This window comes from Cervus elaphus, chromosome 18 (genome assembly GCF_910594005.1).
Source record: "Cervus elaphus chromosome 18, mCerEla1.1, whole genome shotgun sequence".
Taxonomy (NCBI): Eukaryota; Metazoa; Chordata; class Mammalia; order Artiodactyla; family Cervidae; genus Cervus; species Cervus elaphus.
The window spans coordinates 52,169,801-52,188,061 of NC_057832.1; the positions used below are offsets into that span (position 1 = coordinate 52,169,801).

General features: G+C 34.1%; 1 protein-coding gene across 5 annotated transcripts in view; it reads right to left on the reverse strand.

The window, feature by feature from the left end:
* Positions 1-489: 489 nt before the first annotated feature.
* The window catches only part of PTPN12 (protein tyrosine phosphatase non-receptor type 12), an 86,168-nt gene continuing 68,396 nt past the window's right edge, over positions 490-18,261 (reverse strand). For all 5 annotated transcript variants that reach the window (XM_043871591.1, XM_043871594.1, XM_043871593.1 and 2 more), the window contains exons 12-18: positions 15,253-15,338; positions 10,278-11,251; positions 6,242-6,319; positions 5,335-5,402; positions 4,341-4,371; positions 1,905-2,012; positions 490-1,367 (exon numbers count right to left, since the gene is read on the reverse strand). In XM_043871591.1, coding sequence (XP_043727526.1) covers positions 1,306-1,367; positions 1,905-2,012; positions 4,341-4,371; positions 5,335-5,402; positions 6,242-6,319; positions 10,278-11,251; positions 15,253-15,338 — 1,407 coding nt within the window. In that variant the 3' untranslated portion in view covers positions 490-1,305. The remainder of the gene's footprint in view (positions 1,368-1,904; positions 2,013-4,340; positions 4,372-5,334; positions 5,403-6,241; positions 6,320-10,277; positions 11,252-15,252; positions 15,339-18,261) is intronic.

An 18,261-nucleotide genomic window follows, 5' to 3' on the forward strand; every position in this document is an offset into this window, starting at 1 on the left:
ATTTTTTGACATGAAATTATAATAGCATTTTCTCTTCCACAATGATCCTCCTTCTATTCATATACGATTACTTTATCTCACCTTAGTCTTGTAATTTCTTCCCTCTTTTGTATGCAGAGGCAAAGTACAGATTATCTAGCAGCTTCAATCCAAAATGTCAAAATTCAAACTTGGTACTTATGGACAGGACCTCTGCTGCAGTGCAGGATGGGAAGAAAGCAGTTCCCCTTATCCAACTGCACCTTTGTTTGGAGATTTCCTGGATCCCAGTAGGCAATAATGATAAGGCTGAGAAGTATGAATAGGGCTGACGCAAGATAAGTATTTAGGACTGCACAGCCATGTTGTTGCAGAAGGTGCTCCCTATTTTATAAACAAGAGATTAAACCCCATTCACAACATGACTTAAAGATAAGATTGAGCTGTCAGGAAGGTGGATATTAAGTCTAATTTTCTAAAAATGAGGAATGAAAAACCAAAACAAATAGGCACTGTAAAATTGTTTTTGTTTTTTTAATGGCAGGTCAAATATCCTGAACACATATAGTTTGATAGTCTTCTAATCCCAGTTGAGTTCAAATATTAAAGTAACACACACAAGCTAAGAGAATTCAATATTGTTCCAAGGCACTTACTGAATCTCCATGACTAGATGAAAACAAGGACAATTAGGATGGACAATTAGACAGTATATAATATAAAAATAACTTTTTGCTTACAATTTACAAAATGTATTATTATTACAATCTTTGATCTCTGATAACCTGTAAAGCTGGCTGCATGAATCCAGCAGTTTTAAAAATCAGAAACTATTTTCTAAAACTTCAGGGCAAATAATTTACAAATAAGGTACACAAAGATTTAGACCATGCAGAAATTTCTTACATCTTCTGTTAACAATATTTTATGACTGCAACTTTATCAAATTATATACCTACTTGCCCTGTACATATACAAAATAATGCATACATGATAAAACATTAGCAAAAAAGAGTAGTCCTTAAACTCAATTTATCATAAAAGTATTACTATATTAACATGTCTACAAGCAGCGTGTAACAGGGTTAAGAGACATTAAGGCAATAATACTTGAAGTTACAAAATAAACCAAATGTAATACTTTTCCTAAGTGTAATATAAGGCAGGTAGATGGTCCCAGCAAAAAAAAAAGAAAAGAAAAAATCACGAAGGTAACGATCTACACTGCTGTTAGTCCCACATTTTTAAGATGGAATACCATAAATCTGGCTTTCAGTGGCACTTGAATTTTCCAGTATAATTTAAAGTGTCTTTTAGTTCCCTGAATCATGTCCATTCTGAAGGTGGATCTCTTGGTCCTTTAGGTTTTCCACAGCGATTACCAAAACCTATAATCAAAATACCACAATAGTTGGCTAGTGTTCAGAAATACTTTTACACTAACTATTAAACCATATTTGTAGACATTCTTCTTTTCTGGAACAAATAAATTTCCATATGGAAATTTAGCATTTAAACAAATATCTACAAACATAAACCAACTCTTAATTTCTTCTGTATAGTTGAAAAAATAACTGTTTCTTTTATAAAAATAAAATCAATTCTATAAAAATGTAAGAGAAACATTTAGGATATTTTAGTCTTTTCAACACAAAAGTAAGATTTGTTTACATACTACATTTTATATTTTAGTTTTTAATCTCATATGAAACAGGATAAATTTACTTTACAATTAATTCCAAGCAACTTTGATGGTACATGTTTTATTCTTAGCAAGTATCATTTAAAAACCTGAAGAAATCATAGCATAAAGTTTGATAAACTTTGCCTTAAGGAAATTCTGGAATGATGGCAAATAACTGTTTTTCATTCTTGCCAGCATTAAACACAATTTTAGTTTAAAAATTATTTTGTAAACAAATTACCAATCTCTGTGGCTTCTGTTGGACTTTCTGATAGTTGATCTTTCTTGTTACTAAAAGTAGGTGGACATTCTGTACAGGTCTCTGTATGAATACCTCGTGCTGGATGATCTAAAATGCAAACCAAAGCCATTATTAATCAGTCATTTGTCGTATAATATGTAAAAAATTCCTCTAACTGCTTTTAATGTGGACAAATAGTTAAAAGAGCAGTTTTCTCTTGAGCATCACAGTTTTAGAGGCCCAGGCAAATGCAAGGGTAATGAACACAGGAAATCATGTTAGGTGTGCTTACAGGCACCTAGAAATCTGCTATGTGAGACTTCTTATACTCTTATTTTAACTTCAACTGAAACGCTTTTCTGTGGAAATCAATAGCAAATAAGTTCATAGTTTATTAATGGAGTTAATATTTGCACCTAAAAAAGTAGTAATTCTTTTAAGGTTTAGTATTGCTTAAATTAGTATTGCCTAAATTGTAGATAGTTTACTTATTTAACTGCCAGTGCTTAAAACTAGTAACAAAAGAAATCAACTACTATGATTCAGTCATTCTTTCACCACTCACCACCTTCATCACATCCCCTATACCCCTGTAATGAACTTCTCTGGAAACTTGGAATACAAGTCAAATGATAGACTATCCTTGTCATCAGGTACTCATAGTCTAGAAAGAGGCTGACAAACTTTTTCTATATATGGCTAGACAATAAATATTTTAGGCTTTGTAAGCCACATATGGTCTCTGTCCCATATTCTTCATTGATTTTTGTTTTTATTTTCTAAAATTAATTTTGCTTTAAAAATAATAAAATTTATTTTATTTTTTAATTTTACTGGAGTATAGTTGATTTACAATGTTGCATTTCTTTGTTTTTATGTTTAAACAACTCTTTAAAATGTAAAAACCATTTATTCAGCTCAAGGGCAGAATAAGAAAACAACCCAAGAGCAGAATTAGGCCTATGGGATATAGTTTGCCAATCCTTGGTCTCGTAGGAGAAACAGACAAGAACATTAATTATTATAGCAGTGTGGTAAGTATAGGGACAGAGAAGAAAGGCATGTAGATGAAACTAGTGGTGGTGATATATTCATGGTTGCCTTCTATGAGGAAATGATGATTTATATTAAAAGCCTCAATTTTCTGAATGAAGTAAAAGGTTTACTACTGAGTAAGAGTTAGTGGGATTCATGATTTTAGAAAAAAATAAATGCTGAGGGCTCAACTGTGGATCAACCTCAGAATTGTATGCTCAATCTATAAAACTGAACAATGTTCCCCAGCAGTATTGAGTAATCTTGAGTGATAAAATAAGATGGCATGGGAATCAGGGACAAGAAAGTTAAGGATAACTATGTGTGTGATTAAAGTGATGGATGATGGTATCTAGACTGAATAGAGGAGAAAGAGAAACCAGAAAGGAGTTAACAAAATAAAAGACCCAGGGATCTAGCAGTAGTAATATAATGAAGATAATAATAACAGCACTGCTACCATTTCAATGCCTACCATGTGCTGGGCACTGTGTACCTTCATAACAATCATAACCTACTCTAGAGTAGGTTACTATCATTATCCGCGTTTCACAGAGAAGAAAACTGAGGCCTAGAAAGATTAGGTCACTTCCCAAAGCCACGTCATAAGTAAAATGGCAAAAATAAGATTCCAATCTCGGTAGGCTTGACGCTAAAACTTCTGCTCTTTTTCCTTATATGTTGCCTCAGAAAAGTAAACAGAGAATAATAAAGAGTTTATGTGATGGAATGAGCTCCATTAGGTACAGATTCAGGGTGACAGCAGCTGAGGCAGAAGAGAGGTTAGGGCAGAGATGATAGATAAACTGAGGGAATCGTACAGGCTAGGATGTTTGGTGAGCCACTCACATGGTGACTCCTTTAAAGGAATGAACAATAACTGGACCTGTTTTACTATGATAGTAAAAGTAATGCAATGGAAAAATTTTCTAACTTGGTATTATAACACTGGGTTGAGCTAACATAAGCTTACAGACCTTCACAAATGTGAAAGTCCTAAAAAGAAAATTTCCAAAACAACCCAATTCAATCATCTAGGTTAATTTTGGGCATTTATTCAAATCACTGTCACATGTAAATCCTAGGTGTTTTTATAAACAACAGAAATAAAATATAAGATATTCTAAAAATGATTTCCTTCCTATCAGTCATTAATGACTGATAATAAATGCTGTTATGCTCCTGACCCATAATAATACCTGATATAATAATAAATTTAAAAGAATTACACTACATAATTCAGGTTTCAGAGAAGTCATCTTACATATGTTTTCACATGGAGAAATAACCAAATAATAACACCAAAAACAAACAAATAACCAAATGTGTACACCATGAGACATGCTATTTTATGTAACAATCTATATAATCTATAGCAGAAAAGAACACAATCCAACTTACCACATCTTTCACTTCCAGAGGTTATCAAGCCCTATAAGGAAGACATTCAAAAACTATTATAGTATATCCCTTTCATGCACAAAGTATAGAAAATGTGGTGTTATATGAGTATATATCCCAATAAATCAAGATCTATCAAGATTCTCGGTGTCAAAGGAAAAGAAAACAATGGTATTTTCAATTAAAGAGTTCAAAAATTTTTTTTTTCTTCTTTTTTTTTTAAGAGTTCAAAATTTTAATATGGTGTTTTTATGTTGGGAATAAAAAGACAGGGAAATTCATTTTTCCTTCTGGATGAAAACCAAACTTACAGCATTTACTGATGAGATAATATGCATACAAGTGCATTTTGCCAAGCCTCTACTGTATTCATCAAATTATATTACTGACTGTAAGACATATCTTTATTAGTATGTTACCAATACTTTATGTACCAGTTAAAGTATGTCACAATGTTTTTTTTAACCAATTTTAAGATAAACTCCAATTTCGGAGATATTCAAATATGAGGAAAATACACAAAATATTAATGTTGATAAAAACAGCATTCCCATTGCTAAAATATTGAGCTACCAAAACATTTCCTGAATGTGAAAGGAAACCTCACATAACCAGAAGAAACAAAGGGAGAGACTATATACCTGATTTTATAATAGAAAGAACAAACTCTAGGATGTACTATGACCCTGAAAATCATTAACTCCTGTTCCATTCATATCTCCAAAATGGTTTGAAACAAGGCATAAGTTACAAATTTCAAAAGCATCTTGGAAAATAATACTCTGAAGTAATGGTCATGATGTTCTTTAAAAAAATTTTTGATCTGACATTTTATATAGGCTTTTTATCTGAAATCATAGCATAAGATACAATTATCAAAAATTATATTTAATAGTGTTAAGGTAACAGCTTTTATAATAAACAACTGTTAAGATCAATTAATAAAAGAACAAAAATACTGAGCTATAGCTGTTCTAATCCCCAAAAGACTCACTTCAGGTTTTTTCTGTTCAGACTGTTCCTCATTTTGAAGTTCATTCCACTCAGCTCTTACAGATATATCTGAGAAAAATTAAATCTTACAATTAAAATTAACATCTTTAATTCTTTAAATTTCTTGCATTCAGGTAATATTTTAAAACAGATATTACAGATATTTAGAAACTATCACTTCCATTAAGTTTTTTCCCAGTTTTTATTAACTGAAGAATATTCCTTCAATTTTTTCTTTTTAAAATTTAAAAATTCCATTATCAGAGCTTATATAAGCACATTGTAATCTACAGGTATGACAGATTTATTTATTTAGCATTAATGAAGTTTACAGCTTCACTATTTTTTTTTTAATTCTTAAAATCAGTTAAAATTAATAAAATACTGGTAAAATGCAACAGATAAGACAGGTAGTAAGCACCTCCACTGAGCACAAGACATTGTAAATATAGTAAAGTTGTTTCTGTATTCCATTTCAGGATGAGGAGGAGAAATATGTATGTGATCACTTCTCCCACTTTTCATTGATATTCTTGTGGACTTAAGTGTCACTCAACATCATCTGAGTGACGCTGCCAACAACAGAATTTAAATGTATGTCTATGGTGTAAGTGCTATTTTTAACAAATGTAAGTGCTATTTTTAACAAATGAAAAGACAAATTATATACTGTTATAATTACATTTAACTGAATTATAGTATTTGATATAAATGCAGCCATTTTATTAGCAGTCTTAGCAAATAAAAACACCATTTTAAGGTATTTTTCATACAAAATATTAAAAACATTTATCACTGTAAATTCAAACCTGTTTTTGAATTTAATTATGCAGCTCAAGAGCAACAGATTGTTTTTCAAAGCTTATTATTAGAGTATAAAATACGTAAAATCAGAAAGATACACTCACTATGTTCATTTGCTAGTACAAATGATTCAGGAGTTCTTTCAGGTAGGGGAGGAGGCGAATCTTCACTAACATCAACATCTATATTAAATACATAAAATTTAGACAAATTATGAACTTGTTAGAAATGTTAACTCATTTAAAAATGAACTTGTTATCTAAACAAAATGAGAGCTTTTTTGACATTCTTAAAGATCACTGTCACAAGTATCTAAGAGAACTGGTCTTTAAAAGTGCAAAAAATAAACAAGATATCCTTATCACTAGACTCATTATCAAAAAGAATTAGGAAGCGTATTGAGCAAAAAAACCTCCATCATTGTTGCACAGAAGAAATGTCAGTGATTCTCCTGACACCCTTTAGGCATCAACCACACTGTCCTCTGAGTTTTCAAACTCCAACAGAGAAGCCAGCAGGCAAGTGCCACTGGGCTTGCTGATGACCCTTTGAGTCCACAGAGGGAAGCTTTGTCATTTGAAGTCAGTGTTTCCCAAACTATAATCAACAGCATAACTCCACTTATGAGCTTTGGCATACTGTGGACCATATAAATATATATTTAAGTCCCACTCATTTTCAACTTAATGATGTACTTCAGTCATGTTTTAAATAAATATTCATGACTAAAATTGATAGTGCTAGTTATTTTTCTAATACACAAAATATAACCATTACAAATTTTAGGGCAAGAGAGGGGACTTATGTATACCTATGGCTGATCCATGTTGATGTATGGTAGAAACTAACATCATATTGATAAGAAATTATCCTCCAATTAAAAATAATTTTTAAAAAGGGTCCAGTAAAATGATTCACATGGAAGCAAATTTTTTTGGAATGTTCATTTCTTTAATGCCTAATATCTTGTGAACAGTGCCATATGACCATACTTTGAGAATACTGACTGAAGCCATATTATAAAAGATTTTCATCAGCAAAAACAAAATTAGCTCTTGGAAAAGATAATGCATTAAGTAAGTCTCATTAAGTAAGTCTCATCAGTTAGCCTTATGATGCACATGAAGACTATTAGGTCCTTTGACGTTTCACTGGAGGTAGATAAAGAAAATATGAAGATACAATTTTTTTGTATTCCTAACCCTTAAAATTTTAACAACTGTGCTATGATACTTTGCTGTTTTACATTTGACAGGACATGAATTAAAAAGAGAGTGAAAATCAAGAAAACCCTTTTCAATTTTCAACATGCATGAGGCTAGGTATGATTACTGTGGTCCTTCTACATTTATTTAACTGAAGCCAAAGAAAATCAACAGCCCCCTGGATTCTCCTGAGAAGAGTTACAGTCCAGTACTTTATATATATAATATCAGTATTGTAACTCTTTCTTGCATATAAAGTTAAGCAAGTAAAAGAACTATCCACCTTACCCGGCAGTAACGGTCTGAGTATTAATCCTATTTCCCCTTGCCCCTGTGTTACTAACAGCTCACAGTGAAGAGATGGGTATTGTAAGGAAGGAATGCATCATCTTGGCATTGTGGTGTCATTTCATAATTAAGTGAACAAATCAAGGAAGTAGTCTGGTTCTTTACATCAAGTATCAAGTATCTTTTGAAAACTCTATACCTCTTCTGTTGTAACAGTCTTCATTTTTAAGACTTTATTTTCTAACTGTATACTTGGCTTCTCAATTGCATGTTTCTCCCTGGATCTTTGAATTGCCTTTCCTGTGTAATAAAATTCTGTTTCAGATGTTAGCTAACCAGAGATGCACATTTTCATAGGCTTTTGTAAATAATACACTTTATGGGAGCCTAGTGTAGCCATGTTTGAAAATCTTTCAGGAGGCCTGAGTCAGTATTAAAATCAGAATTCATAGCCAGGAATTTGTTTCCAGGCAATAACTTATGCAAAAGGTTGTTTCAGGCATCAAAATTATTCCATAACAAATTTTAAAACAAACAAGCAAACAATAATCTAATCCTGGTGTCAATGGTTCATCTACAAGGTAAAGAATAAATAACATTAAAATTTAGGACTGCTTGAGGGACTTCCCCGGCAGTCCAGTGGTTAAGAATCCACACTTCCACTGCAGGGTATATAAGTTCGAGCCCTGGTCAGGGAACTAAGATCCTAGTACAGTGTGTTCAAAACAAAACAACAAAAAAAACTGCCTGTAGTTACGTTGCAACACAGAATGTTCCACAGGAAAATCTTTAATGCCAAAGTCATTTAAGCATAGTTTTGGTCAAACTGCACTGCCTGATACGCTAAAACAGACAAAAAAAAACCAAAAATGACAATTTCTTGTCTATGTATTTTCTTGTGTAGCTATAACACAGCAGTTATTTTTTAAATCCTGAAGTTGAGGGAAAAAATATTAACAATTTTAAATTATGCCAAACTGTTACAATATTTATTATGGCAACCAGTATCTTCTAAAGATCCCTCAAATAAAATGCAGAAGAATCAAGAACTAGCTTGCTGCTGCTGCTGCTGCTATGTCGCTTCAGTGGTGTCCGACTCTGTGCAACCCCACAGACAGCAGCCCACTAGGCTCTGCCGTCCCGGGGATTCTCCAGGCAAGAACGCTGGAGTGGGTTGCCATTTCCTTCTCTAAGAACTAGCTTAGTTCTTAGTAAATTTAAGAAACTAGCTTAGACTCTCATCTACTCTATCAGATACATCCCAAAATAAAGAAAATGATAAATAATGTTTGAGGTAAGGAAAACAGGTACCACAGTATGGGTGGACTTGTCAGAATTAGAAAAAGTCACCTTTCATGTTCACAGTACTAATTTTGCCTGCACATAATAAACAGCAGTCTGTATGTGTCACTACCAAAGTTCATGGACAAGTAAAAGACCACTGATAATCAATCTGTCAGTAAATAGCTTTTGTGTTTATATATTTCCTCTCAACTTTATGTTCTGTTTAAGATAGCAATCATGGTAATTTTTATCAGATTAAAGAGGAGCTTCAAGACCCAATAATACATCGTGCAACTTAGGGCATGTGTTATCTTGAGATGCTTAAAGAGTCATTAATTCAACAGTAGTAGCACTGATGACTAGATATGGAAATATCCCACTTTTTACTGACTGAATTAAACTTCCCATATTCTGTTAAGCAGTTGCAATATTGCTCCTTGGTTAACCTCATTGTTGAAAGGAGCTTTTACTAAGAACAATTTTAAAGAGGTATGTTGTAGTTAAAAGATCATAAAAGATAATGAAATAGATATCTGTTATGTTTTTGTTGTTTAGTTACTAAGTCGTGTCCAACTCTTTGTGGACTGTAGCCTGCTCCTCTGTCCGTGGAATTTTCCAGGCAAGAATACTGGAGTGGGTTGCCATTTCTTTCTCCTGAGGATCTTCCCAACCCAGGGATAGAACCCTCATTTCCTGCACTGGTAGGCGGATTCTTTACCACTGAGCCAACTGGGAATCCCTTACTCTCTGTAACATACATGGGTGAAATTAAAGAGCCAATATGTCAGTGTCACTTTAAGTAATTCTACCTTCTCTAAATTATTTCCAACTATTCAATCATAGAAACTTTTGACCCATTTATACTAAGAATTGTAAGATATAAGAAGAGAAAGTTTTCAGTTACAACAGTTGAAATATTTTGGAAACACAAAGTCTGGTAATGCAATGTGATCAAACTAAGGTAACAATAAAAATAAATTGTTGTTATTGTTCAGTTCATAAGTCATATTTGACTCTTTTGTGACCCCATGGACTGTAGCCCACCAGGCTCCTCTATCCATGGGATTTCCCAGGCAAGAATACTAGAGTGGGTTGCTATTTCCTCCTCCAAGGATCTTCCTGACCCAAGGATTGAACCCATGTCTCCTGAACTGACAGGCTGATTCTTTACCACTGAGCCACCAGGAAAGCCAATGGTAGAGGTTTACTTTTTAAAAAAATTAGCATAAAAATTGAATTTTGCTGTATGTTCCAGAGTAATGTGTAGAATAAAACATAATGAATTAATATAACAAAACTGCTCAGAACAGTGACTGACTGGCACAAAGTAAAAAATTTTAAGTGTAGATACTATTATTATTACCTTTTTCAGCACCTGAATGTATTGTTCCCGCTATATCATGTCTAGCAATGGACATTGGTAATACTTTCCTTGTAGAAACGCTACTAGTGGCAGCAGAAACAGTGGCACTTGCTGTTGAAATACTAGTTTTATTCTTGGTCACAGCACCATCAGAGTTCCTTTCATCTGAGTCAGAGTCATCAGAGTGAAGAGGATTAGTAAAACTGAGGGGTGCTCTGAACAGAGGGGAGCTGTCATGATGATCTGCAAGATCATGGGTTTCAACTTGTATTGTGGGGCTTGGTGTTGAACTCACAGTTTTCATTGTTTGACAGTGGATATCTGAGGATTTGCCTTCAGAATCAGGCATGGGTAGAGTGTTCTCAGGTCCATGAAATGACCACGTTAAATGTCCTTTTCCATCAAGAGGTAAGTGGTCTGGCCTTGGAGGTGTGTCTGAATTCTTCTGTGAGGCTTCCGGTAGAATAATCGAATCTTTATTTGACTGTGTTGCATTGCAGTCCACACAAGAATTCTGGGAAATATCATCAACTTTTAGATCTCTTGAACTCAATTCCTGTGACTTAGAGATTTTATCAACTGTACACGGTGAAGCCGAAGCCGATTTAATTTTAATTGCGTGTCCCCTATTTAAGAGTGTGTTCCCATCAAAACTTTTTGGTCCTTCTTGAAGAGGAACCTTCTTAATCTCAAAACTTAAATTTCGCTCCAACTTTTTATCTATCTGTTCAATAGCTGATTCATTTTTCCCTGTAAGTTCTGTTGATTTATTATAGTTTCTGTTGAGGTCTGTTGAAGGTTGTTCTGATGAAACCATGTGCAACACTGGCTTTGGATGATATCTGTCATTGTCCTGCCACACAGTAGTGACTGTTGGAAAAGCTGAAGGGGGCGAAGGTGTCAAGATGGGGGGCACTGGGTGAGGTTCTGGAGGCTGCAGTATTTCTTCCTTAGCATCCCCTTCTACAAGGCAACTGGGAAACATGAAAAAAAAAAAGGTATTATAAGAATGTTTATCCTTTTAAAGAATAAGTTGATAGGTAAGTTATGTAGCTAAGCCTCTTATGTTAAAAGTCAGTAAATAAAGTCTGTGGTTATGAATAAAAAATTAAAATTTGCCTAACTAAGAAAATTAAATGTTTAACAAGGTAGTAATACATGAACATTGTTTCAAGAAGTTAGATAATATTAAGAATTTTAATAAAAAACCAGCAGTCCCCTCCCAGCCCTCCAGTTACCCTGAAACATCAAGTTTCAACTTTCTTATTTTTTCAACTTAAAAAAAAAATTTATTTAGTTGAAGGATAAATTTACACTTTACAATATTGTGTTGGTTTCTGCCATGCATCAACCTGAATCACCCACAGGAAGACATATGCCCCCTCCCTCTTGAGTTTCCCTCCCACCTCTCACTCCATGCCACCCCTGGAGGTTGTCACAGAGCCCCAGCTTGAGTTCCGAGTCACCTGGCAAATTCCCACTGGCCATCCACTTTACATACGGTAGTGTGTTACATGCTATTCTCTCCATTTCTCCCTCCCTGAAGTTTCAACTTTTTAAAAACTGCTGCTTCTAAGATTTACATCCATATTTCAAAATATTACAAAATGCACAAACTTATTCTGGATCTTTCTATTTCACACATACATTACTGTCTTCCAGCTATGTAAATGTCTTCTCCATCTTCCTAAGGCTACTAATGTTTGGTTAGTTCAGTCTTATGACTAAAGTTATCATTCATAGCAATGATAGCATCATTCCCTATTTTTTCTTACATAACTCTTGTTTTTCCCTAATAATTGCCTTGGGTTTCCTATATATTATCTGTAATTCAGTCCTTCAAATTTTCCTGCAGATTTGAACACCCTCTCAGCTGGTCAAACACACCACATAACCATCAATGCCACAGAGACGTCCCTCTTAGAAACCTTGAGCTTCCCACTCCAGTTTGGACCACTGGCCCCTGAGGCCACCGCAGAGCAGACGATCCTGTTTCCCAGATCACATCTTCCCTTTTCTAGGTATACACGCTTGATTTAATGGGTTATACCCTCCAATTGCTTCTTAAAAACTATAAATAGGAAACAAATTTCCTGAGGCCTATATAATTATTATATTTTCAAGGTTACTGACTTTTGGAAAAGGTATAAATTCTAGATTAGATATAACTTTCCTTCAGAATTTTATATCAGAATTATGATTCCTGTTCCTTTGAATGTGAGCTATTTATTCTCCCTCTTGTAGCTTTCAAGGTTCTCCCTTTTTTAAAAAAAAAAAAAGAAAGAAAGAAAAACCTTTGATGTTCTATAATCTCATGCATGCTTAATTGCTCAGTTGTGTCTGACTGTGCGACCCCATGGACTGCAGCCCCCCAGGCTCCTGTGTCCATGGGGATTCCCCAGGCAAGAATACTGGAGTGGGTTGCCATGCCCTCCTCCAGGGGATCTTCCCAACCCAGGGATCAAACCCAGGTCTCCTGCATTGCAGGCGGATTCTTTACCATCTAGGCCACCAGGTAAGCCCACAATCTCAGGGTGTTAACTTTTTAAAATCCATTGCATTACAGTTTTTAATCCACTGTATTGAGAACTTTCTATACAAACATTTATGTTAATACTAGGGACTTACTTCTTTGCTAATTTATTCTCTTCCAGTCTCCTTCCAGACTATGGCTAGCTTTAGTTTTCATTATTGTTACTACTATGTGACATACTTCCTAGTTTGATTCTCTAATATCTTTTCTCCACATTTTCTTCTTTTGTTCATTTTCTTGGGACATTTCCTTATCTTTGAGCCTTCCTTAATTAAAATTAAATTTTGATTTTAAAAACTTATGCTATTATTTTTAATTTCCAAGAGTATCTTCTTTATTATGATCTGGCTCTCTGGTTCTTATTTCATCGTTGCAGCACTAAGTACTGAGAAAACAGGCCCCTCCCCCCATTGTGTGCGGTCTGTTTCATCCACGTCTCCCTTTTCCCTGCTTATTTGGATATGTCTTTCATGTTAGAATCTTTTATCAAATGTCTGATAACTCCTGGCTCTGTTCATTTTAAATCTACAATTTAAATATTTATAAACCAGAATCATATGACTGACTAAATCGAACACAACAAATGAGCCACCTTCTCCAATATAACCTACACAACAGATTAACCTGCTTACTGCAGCCTACTAAAAAACAAAGTGTACTGTTTTTTATCAGTCTTATGCTATTTGGATTTTATTTTCAGTTAACAGACTATTCTTTGTGGAACACAATGAAATTCTGCCAATTTACTCTACTGCATGAATAAGAAAGAAGATGACCTAAGTGTGTTACACAAAATCACACACCCATAAAAATTTGAGTATATATCCCCAAATAAAACCATGACATAAGCTGAATGAACATTTTTCTGTTAATACTCATTTACTACTTTTTAAAATTACCTTTTCGTTTGTTGAAGAAAAACAGAACTCAAAGTCTTTAAAAAGGTATATGAGACGGGTTTAAAATTGAGAACACTCTACTCATTTTTTTCTCCTTCAAAATTAGGAAGAGGCTACCACTATTTGTTGTTGGAGGTAGATGACCATATAAATCACAAATATCAGTGCATACTTTGAGGACCTCTACCTTGGCTCAATCTCAAAATCCAAATGAAAATATTTTAGTGTAGCAAAACAATGTTTCTTCATTTCCTTTAAGGTCATTATAGTGTCTTTAGGACTCTAAAGAACTGAGAGAACTTACAAGCTATAGGTTTAAACTGGCTGCCTCCCACAGCAAATATGAAAATGAAAATCAAACAAGAAAGAACTGCTGAGAAGTGCTAGTGGGCAGCTAACACCCTAAGCATTGAAACACTGACACCTAAAACCATCATAGGTTTCCTGATCTTCCTTATAGAAGCATGCAAAGGAATTCTAGAGACTATGATATATAATAACTATTACATCTTTTCTTACTTACTGTAAGCTTTTACTTTTGTAAAGAAGGATCTCATAAAGTACAGTAACTCAATGCCAAGACACAATCATAGTTGCCTCACCCAACTTTAGTCAACTACTATCAAACTTTTAAGGGGAAAAAAATTGGTGAATCCTATACAAAGAAGTTCTACTTTGCGGAAGGTCAAGCTGTTTGGGCAGATCTATGCTCAGGATAAGACACAGTAAAGTCATCCCAACAGCATTATTACAAATCTTCCACTGCGCCTCCTTTTAACTCAGTAACTCAATCTTAACTCCAGCATTTGGTGAAAACCAAGTATGTGCCATATCCTGTATGTAGCATTTTCATATACATCAGTTGATTTACTCCTCAGGAAAATACTTAAAAAGAAACCAATGAACCAACCAAACAAACAGAAAACAAAAATCAAATAAATTAAGTGACTTACAACTTCAAAGCTCGTAAGCAGCTGAAAAAGATTTCAAACAAAATCATTTTGACTACCTATATTCTTTCCACACTACCATCCACCTGACCTAGCACTAACCTGAAAGAAACGGGGGAGAAAAAGGGTAACAGGAATATATATTGTTATCTATTATAAATGAGCACTTGGTATGAAAGTAAGATAATCTAGGGATAAACTAACTCATCTTTGTAATAATATTATTTAACCTCTTCATATAACTTCAACATGCAAATAATTTGACAGTCTTATTACTTGTTATTAGAAAACTGAAATAAATCTTTATAATATATAAATTTTTAGTTGTACCATATCAAAAGATGAGCTATAATCAATTCATGATTATGCTCACTGTTCTGGTATACTATTGAAAATTTATCTAATCTGAAAAGTATTTTTTATAGTATACCATTAAAAGATCAGCTGCCATACATATGCTACATTCTAAACAAAAGAATGATAAGAGAAGTTATTAAAAAAAACAACTTAGTAATATTCAGATTTTTGTTGTTGTTTCAGTAACAGTAAGTAAAAGATAAGTATCATTTCAAACAAAATGTGACATACAATACCTGCGGGTCCTTGGTGGTTTTGGAGGGGGAGAATCTTGTTTGTCATGATCTATGGAGCTGATCATATTTTCAGTGTTAACTTCATTCTGCCAAGAGGAAAAAAAGCTTCATTAAGGTTAAGGGAAAAATAATTTTCCTTCCTCATGTTTCAGATAAACTTTTTAATTGGGCTTTTGAATTTTTAAAACAATGTTAATTTTGCTGAATAGTCAAATAGGTATTATATCTTCTATATTTAAGAATGAAAAGCCAAATTCAATGAGAAAAATTAATATATAAAAAAAGTCCATCTCCAGTTACTAAAAAAGTCAATCGTATACAGCAGCATTTCAACATACTTCAAACGCTCCTGCAAAGAAACAGATGTTTCAAGAAAATGAAGATCAAAGATCTTTTTTTTAAGGCATCACTATCACTAGATTTGTAACATGCAGATGTCGGGGGAGGGGGATCCACAAAGTAAGTCTTATGTCCTTCAACTCTCCTAAACTTCTTGGAGACACCTATTGCTGCCTACTATTTTTAAACAGGTCCTGAAACGAACTTTAATCATTCATTGCTCCATCATCCCTCTGTCAACATAGAATGCCTACTCCATTAGGGTACACAACCCCTATATCACTGCCTAACCAAATGGACCCAAACAAGGCAGGCAGAGCCTCCAGGGATACACTCAGTTCTTGCTGGTGACATGGACCCGTGAAGTCACTAAAAGGGATGATCCAGAGTTAGTACAGCTTTAGGTTGTATTTAGTTATGATTGTGAATAGAGATGTGAAATTATTATATAAAACATTGTCTTGGATTAGTTTAGCTTCAGAAAGTACCTCATTTTTATATAGCAAGGCTGTGTTAAATCTGGGCCAGAAGACAAGAATGATTTTCACCTTTGCCTACATCTTAGATAATTTTAGAAAACAAACAAACAAACATCTTTCTAGATACTATAATCAACTAAAAAGTTAGTCACTCAGTCGTGTCTGTCTCTTTGTGACCCTATGAACTTTGTCAACTAAAAACTCTGAAACTGTAGTTTGCTTTTTTTTTTAAATCAAACGAACCTCTTCCATGTCCGTCATGACATCTTCCTTATATAACAGTTTCTTGCCAGTGTCCTTTTTACTAAGTACTCCCAACAAAAGGAATCAGAGACTCTTAACTCTACAGCAAATTTTAGTGTACCCGTCTCCTAATTTCAGATGCATCTGAAGTGTCTTACACATCTTACTGTGTATCTTGTTTTAGTCAAAACAAGAGTTACATTATGAGATGAAAGTTTTCATCCTTCATTAGCCACCTCTCAAATTGGAGGCTTCTGTTGTAGGGATATCTGCTCTAGATAGGGTGACCATACAATTTATTGTCCAAATTAGGACTTGTACACCTAGACAACGAGTATAAACTGGTTTTGCTTCAAGTAAATCAGGACTCTTCATTACCACACTTTTAGATCCTCGACTATCACCAGAATTTAGACTCTGTATCATAAAGATTCCTCTAACATGGTAGTAATCATTTGCTTATTATTCCTATTAATTAAACCATCATACACCCAAAATAGCACTCATTAATATATTTATACTAAAATCTATATAAATATTCTCACTAGGTTAAATAACTGTTTCTAACTTACAAAAACACAGCAATTTGTAATAATTAAAACATAAATAGCCTCATGTCGTGTCAAGTCAGGTTTTGCTACCAAACACATATGCACATACACAAACACACCAACAGTACGTTTTCAGCGCATTTTCAATTTTAGAACAGCAAGCATTGAAAAGGATACAAAAATGTAAAGGACATGGCCTCTAACTTTAAGAATTAAATAACCATCCAACAAAAAAGTGAAAGGGTAGTAAATCATAAAGTGGTAAAATCTGTACACTGAAGCTATGTGATCAGAGAAAGGACATGTTATAGATGAGAATATAAAGGATATAGTGGGGAAAATATTAAGAAGTTGAAAATATGAACGTACCATGCAGAATGGCACTAAGGGGTGGATAAGACATTGACAAGGAGAACAGAGGAGCGAGGTATAGAACAGGTGGGACTGGAACAAGAAGAGAAAGTAAGGATATCTGCAGGCAAATGACTGTATGTGACAAAGCAAAGAAGGTGTCATTAAAGACTCCTTATTCTGGGTGAAAGAGTGCCATTAACAAAAAGGGACAAAAGAGGAAAAGACCTTCTGGGGGAGGTCAGATTTTGAGCATGTTGAATTTCCAGTGATTAAAGGAATCGATGTGGCAAGGCAGAAATGCAACTCAAGAGAGCCACTGCCCACACTGCAAGAACAAAACCTCCTACTCACTGGACTTAAGAAGGGAACAATGTTCTTGGATTCCTAGTTTTTACCTACAATAATATTTGCTGTACTCTTATATCTTCTGATCTTCTTATATATACACCTTTTGTCCCCACATTTGTCCTAATGTATACTGCTCTCTTTGGCTGCTTTTATTACCAGTTAAAACAATCACCAACTTTTGAAGTTGAAAGGTATTTTAGAAATTAAAGAATCTACCAGAGATTAGGTTCTAGTATATTGTTTGTTTCAAGCAGAGATTACTAAAATTACTTTAAAACTTCTGACTACCTTCACCCATTTCACTAAAGTTATGTTATGTATTAATATTTCCACATAACAGAGCTGTATCAAGGGCCACAAAAAAAACAATTAGAACCTAATAGTCAAATACTAAGGATGACACCACTCTTATGGCAGAAAGCAAAGAACTAAAGAGCCTCTTGATGAAAGTGAAAGAGGAGAGTGAAAAAGTTGCCTTAAAACTCTACATTCAGAAAACTAAGATCATGGCATTCGGTCCCATTGTTTCATGGCAATTTGGGCTCCAAAATCACTGCAGCCATGAAATTAAAAGACGCTTGCTCCTTGGAAGAAAAGCTATGACCAACATAGCGTATTAAAAAGCATAGATATTACTCTGCCAACAAAGGTCTGTCTAGTCAAGGCTATGGTTTTTCCAGTAAGTCATGTATTGA